This window comes from Sphaeramia orbicularis, unplaced genomic scaffold (genome assembly GCF_902148855.1).
Source record: "Sphaeramia orbicularis unplaced genomic scaffold, fSphaOr1.1, whole genome shotgun sequence".
In the NCBI taxonomy this organism is placed as follows: Eukaryota; Metazoa; Chordata; class Actinopteri; order Kurtiformes; family Apogonidae; genus Sphaeramia; species Sphaeramia orbicularis.
The window spans coordinates 137,501-141,110 of NW_021941601.1; the positions used below are offsets into that span (position 1 = coordinate 137,501).

Consider the following 3,610-nt stretch of genomic DNA (forward strand, 5'->3'; position numbering starts at 1 on the left):
GGTTTTAAATGAAGCTGTTTCGTGTGGTTTTAAATGAAGCTGTTTCGTGTGGTTTTAAATGAAGCTGTTTCGTGTGGTTTTAAATGAAGCTGTTTCATGTGGTTTTAAATGAAGCTGTTTCATGTGGTTTTAAATGAAGCTGTTTCATGTGGTCTGGGATTCAAACATGCAGACGTTTGGTTTCCATTAAGTTAATGAAGTTGATTAAAGCGACGCAGGCCTGGGGCTCAGATCAATAGGTCACATGACTTTGCCTTTGGGCCAATCACAGGCTCCTGCACCTCCAGCTCCTTCAGTCACAGACTGATTTAAGACGTGGTGTGAAGTCACCAGTTACAGACCAAGTCATTTTAATAAGTCATTTCAGAGTCATTCAGTCCAATTTGTAGCGACCCCAGACATTCAAAACGGAGACATTTTTTATGCTAAAATTAATTTGTTTATGATCATGTGATAGTTTGCTATACTATGTTACAAATAAACATTAATTTTAGAGGACATTTTGTCAATATAATGTCTGTTATTGTGGACAGAGGCAGTAAATCCAGGTGTAGATTAAAGGTCAGGATCTGTCCAGTCAGTCCAGCTGGGATTTACAAGGAGGACAATTAATACTGAACAAACTAGAACTGAAACTATGAATGATGAAAGAGCTGCAGCATCTGAAACTGACCACAGTGAACATCTGACACACAAACAGAACCACAGTGCTGCACAGTTTGTCATGTCTTTTATGGATTGGAATTGTCTCTCTCAACTCACTATATATTTTTTATTAGTACGTTTTTCTTTTTCTTTTTATCAATTACTAGAAATTTCAGGCGACCCCTGTTTGAATTCCAGGTGACCCCATGTGGGGTCCTGACTCCAAGGTTGAAAAACACTGGGATTAGTTGGATTTGAAAGGACTGAATCCTGTGGGTTGAAGCTCCAGCAGATGGATGTAACTGGGACAAGTGTGAGGAACACCGAGGAGCTCCAGAGGAGAACACACATAGAAGCAGGCGTGGCGCTAACACTTGTGTTCCCTGGGCTTTCCCCTGCGCTTCCTAAACGACCGCGCAAACAGACTTCAGGAAGTTCGTTTGTTTGTCTCATTTCAAACATCACTTTGCACCTGAAAGTTACTGTGTGGAAAAAAGAAAAGCACAGTCGGAAAGAGGATCCACTCTGCAGTCATGAACTTCACAACACCTGCGACACAGTTCTGCCGCGTTCCAGTCCAACACCCAGACCTGCTGTTCTTCCATCCTTCTACTGGTGCACATGCACTGGACGCTTCAGTCAAACCTGGGACTTCCACCCTGAACTCGGACCAGATCCATGTTCTCCTGACTTCTGACGTCATGTAGCAATGGCGTCCCCCCAAGGTTATTATCGTTAACAAAAACTAACAAAATGACCAAAACTAGAATTGAAAAAACCTTTTCGTTAACTGAAATTAATAAAAACTATAATTAAAAGGAAAAAAAACATAACTAACTGAAACTGTATTGTGTGTTTATAAAACTAAAACAGATAAAAATTATGGATAAAATTCCCTTCGTTTTTGTCTTTATTAATGTCGGATTGATACGAAATCGATTTATTTGGCTCTATCGGTTTTAGCTGCTGGCACCAAATGATATTTATGACCTAAGATGACCTGGTGGAGGACGGTGGCAGAAGAGCTGGAGAGTTTCAAGCACACATGGGACAGAAACCAGGACTTCCAACCTGGCATTAAGAGCAGCGCCTGAAGTAACCAGATGATATTTAAGGGTCCGTCAGCTGTGGTCTCCAGTCGTCTTCTGGTCCCCACTCTAACCCCAACCCCAACCCCAACCCTAACCCTAACCCTAACCCTAACCCCAACCCTAACCCCAACCCTGGAAACATGGAGACTAAAGCAGCAGAGTCCTGTCTGGGATTGATTTGAATAGGAGCACAGAGAAGAAGAGAAAAGAGACCACTGAACTACAACTGAACTACAACTGAACTACAACTGAACTACAACTAACTACAACTGAACTACAACTGAACTACAACTGAACTACAGCTAAACTACAACTACAACTGAACTACAACCGAACTACAGCTAAACTACAACTACAACTGAACTACAACTGAACTACAGCTAAACTACAACTACAACTGAACTACAGCTAAACTACAACTACAACTGAACTACAACTGAACTACAACTAAACTACAACTACAACTGAACTACAACTGAACTACAACTGAACTACAACTGAACTAAAACTGAACTACAACTAAACTACAACTACAACTGAACTACAACTGAACTACAACTGAACTACAACTGAACTACAGCTAAACTACAACTACAACTGAACTACAACTGAACTACAACTAAACTACAACTAAACTACAACTGAACTAAAACTGAACTACAACTAAACTACAACTGAACTACAACTGAACTACAACTAAACTACAACTGAACTACAACTGAACTACAACTAAAATTAAACTACAACTGAACTACAACTGAACTACAACTAAAATTAAACTACAACTAAACTACAACTGAACTACAACTGAACTACAAGTGAACTACAACTGAACTACAACAGAACTACAACTAAACTACAACTGAACTACAACTAAACTACAACTAAAATTAAACTACAACTAAACTACAACTAAAATTAAACTACAACTAAACTACAACTGAACTACAACTAAGACTAAACTACAACTGAACTACAACTAAAATTAAACTACAACTAAACTAAAATTAAACTACAACTAAACTAAACTACAACTAAACTAAAAGTAAACTAAAAGTACAACTAAACTACAACTAAAACTAAGCATTTAGAAAAAAATAATGAAAACTAATAAAAACTATCAAACCTGCTCTAAAAACAAATTAAAACGAACTGAATTAGAGAAAAACAGTCCAAACTGAATAAAACTAAACTAGAATGAAAAATCCAGAACCATCAGAACCTTGCCCCTCCCCCTTGGACTTTCCTCTGATAAACTCATAGGTTTATCTCCATATTTTAGGACTGGCTTGTCGCAGTGTTTCCTGTGGAACCCTGAATGTGGAGCCTGAACTCAAATGGTTGGAACATCCTTTATTGTTCTTTTTTTTTTTCTTCATCCTTCGCTGTTCATATAATTTAACCCTTTAATCCCATGGACCGGGTCAGACCCTCTGTTCTGGTCCGCGGACCGTATGTTGGACCCCTAGAACTCCAGTTCGTCTGTAAACTAGACCCTGGACTCAAACCACAGGATGGAAATGGTCCCAGTTCCATCATTCGGTGCTAAATGTGACCCCCCAGACCCCCCCCCCCCCCCCCCCCCTCCTCCTCTACACCCCTTCAGGTACCCGGGTCCCGGGTCCGGTCCGGTTCTTACCATGGCATCGTAGCCCAGTCTGTTCATGAAGTGCGCCGCCTCCGCCCCCTTGTAGAAGTTGAACCACACCGAACCCTGGAACTGGTCCCCGGCGTCCAGCAGCAGCACGTTACGTTCGGATCCGCGGACCCTGCGGACGGCCGCGGCTCTGCGCGCGACGCCCGCGTAACAGGCCCCGCTGCGCGCGCACTCCCCCGAGTGTCCGCCCGTCTCCTCCACCCGCGCGTGCACGTCG

The 3,610-nt window shown here is 41.8% G+C and overlaps 1 protein-coding gene across 1 annotated transcript in view; it reads right to left on the bottom strand.

Annotated features, from left to right (window-relative positions):
* The window catches only part of LOC115416414 (5'-nucleotidase-like), a 15,459-nt gene that overhangs the window by 10,702 nt on the left and 1,147 nt on the right, over nt 1–3,610 (bottom strand). The window contains exon 3 of the mRNA XM_030130179.1: nt 3,376–3,610. Within this exon, the coding sequence (XP_029986039.1) occupies nt 3,376–3,610 (235 nt within the window). The remainder of the gene's footprint in view (nt 1–3,375) is intronic.